This window comes from Sinocyclocheilus anshuiensis, unplaced genomic scaffold (genome assembly GCF_001515605.1).
Source record: "Sinocyclocheilus anshuiensis isolate Anshui unplaced genomic scaffold, SAMN03320099.WGS_v1.1 scaffold802, whole genome shotgun sequence".
NCBI lineage: Eukaryota > Metazoa > Chordata > Actinopteri > Cypriniformes > Cyprinidae > Sinocyclocheilus > Sinocyclocheilus anshuiensis.
In genome coordinates, this window is record NW_015547667.1 from 193,547 (window position 1) to 195,453 (window position 1,907).

Consider the following 1,907-nt stretch of genomic DNA (forward strand, 5'->3'; position numbering starts at 1 on the left):
GTCCATTCACCATCTCCCGAAGAGCAGATCCTTCCATCCCTGGGTCGCCTGTCTCAGCTTCTCTGCTTGCCGGCAGGTTTGCCGGGGGCCTGGACAGGCGGGGCGGCCCGCCCACGCCCGGCTCCACGACGCCGATTTGCTGAAGGCTGCTGCGGATGTGGCGCGGGAGCGGGGGCGACGAACAGGCTGGGGCGTTGCAGCCGGCGGACGGATGGAGGCAGCAGCTGCCCGCCGGGGCAGGATGTGTCGGATCGCCTCAGTCTGCTTCTGGGCAGCCGAGAACTGCTGGGCAAAGCTCTCGACTGCGTCGCCGAAGAGGCCGGTCTGGGACACAGGGGAATTGAGGAACTGAACCTTGTCGGTGTCCCTCATGTCCGCCAGACACAGCCAGAGATGGCGCTCTTCGTCGGTCACGACGTGACTCGTAGTGACCGACTGAAAGGGAACCAGAGTTTAGAGTGACTGAATCTCCCTCCTTTACTGATATTTTAACTATATCACCAAACACACCTGAAGAACAGAGTTTTTCACAGATTAAAGTTTTAAAATCACTTGATGTTGGTTTAATAAAATACTTTCAAACAGTTTTAATGTGAAGTTCATAATAATCTGTAGCAGTGCAAAGAAAGAAGTTGATGATTGAAAGGAGTAGCTCGTAATGTAGCGTAACCAGTAATTTATTACATGGTACCAGAACAGAAACAACTGAAGTCATAAAAACTTTTAAAACTCACCATCCAGACGCCACAAACACAAACAGAACAAAACGGGGCAGAGCATTTTTATCGGCTTCTGTCCACAAATATGAAAAGACATACTCTTCAAAACCGCTTCAGCAATAAAATGGCAGATGCACTGATGTAAAGCTGCTCTCATGTGAAACTTCATCTAAAATAACTGCACATCTTTGCTCTGAACTTTTCGGTCTGTCCAAATTCTCACAATTGCAGTCTTGGACACTTATATGTAGGCAACAGGAAGTAAGTGTGCAAGACTGTCCTAGGTCCTAAAAGTGGCACACTAAACCCTCACTATCTCGAATACTGCTTCAGAGTATATCCCATCATGCATCACGTTTGGGAACTCACATCATATGAATAAGTCATCTAGTTAGATGAAAGGTCAAGTCCAAAGACCACAAACGTGGGTATTTAGACAATCATTTCGAGCTCCAGTAGGCCTCAACTTCCTGTAGATCACTGATGTCATTTTCAACAGAAACAAACTGACCTGTAACGTGTTAAAAATGTCTTTAAGCAACAGTTTCATCTTGTCATGAGTTCCTGCGATCACCGGAAACTAGCGTGAAGCAATATTTGAAACTGGACGTCATGAAGCTCAGTGCAAGTAGTTCATTCTGTGTGATCAGTGACCAGTGACATTTGACTGTTTTGCCAACATCAATGTTGTTTCACAATGTAGATTTACTTAATTTAACTCTACTGACCACATACTTGACAGTCTAAGGGGCCATTCACGCAGAATGCATTTTTTGGTTGAAAAATTGCAAGAGGTGCTTGACGTCATAAATGTTATAAAACATGGAGACTCTTGAACCTCTGAGTGAGAAAACTTTATTGATAAAGACAAACAAGCAATTACAGATGGGAAATGGACAGCAGTAGTAAAGTGAGATATGTGTTTCTTATAGAGAAATCTAAACAAGCCTTTCAAACTGAATTAAAAAAAAAGCACAATGAAAAATGAAAAGAGAGAGAGCTTTCATGTTCAGCCAGTAGAGGAGTTCAGGCAAGATCCTTAAAGGGGTCATATGATGCTGCTAAAAAGAACAATATTTGGTGTAATGAAATGTGTTTATGCGGTTTAAGGTTTTACATTATTGTTTCTCCTCTATGCCTCGCCTTTCTGAAACGCGTCGATTTTTACAAAGCTCATCGGTCTGAAAA

The 1,907-nt window shown here is 44.0% G+C and overlaps 1 protein-coding gene across 1 annotated transcript in view; it reads left to right on the plus strand.

Moving 5' to 3' along the window:
* The first annotated feature begins 1,541 nt into the window (after positions 1-1,541).
* Positions 1,542-1,907, plus strand: part of LOC107702610 (SLAM family member 5-like) — a 17,040-nt gene continuing 16,674 nt past the window's right edge. The window contains exon 1 of the mRNA XM_016504983.1: positions 1,542-1,563. Within this exon, the coding sequence (XP_016360469.1) occupies positions 1,542-1,563 (22 nt within the window). The remainder of the gene's footprint in view (positions 1,564-1,907) is intronic.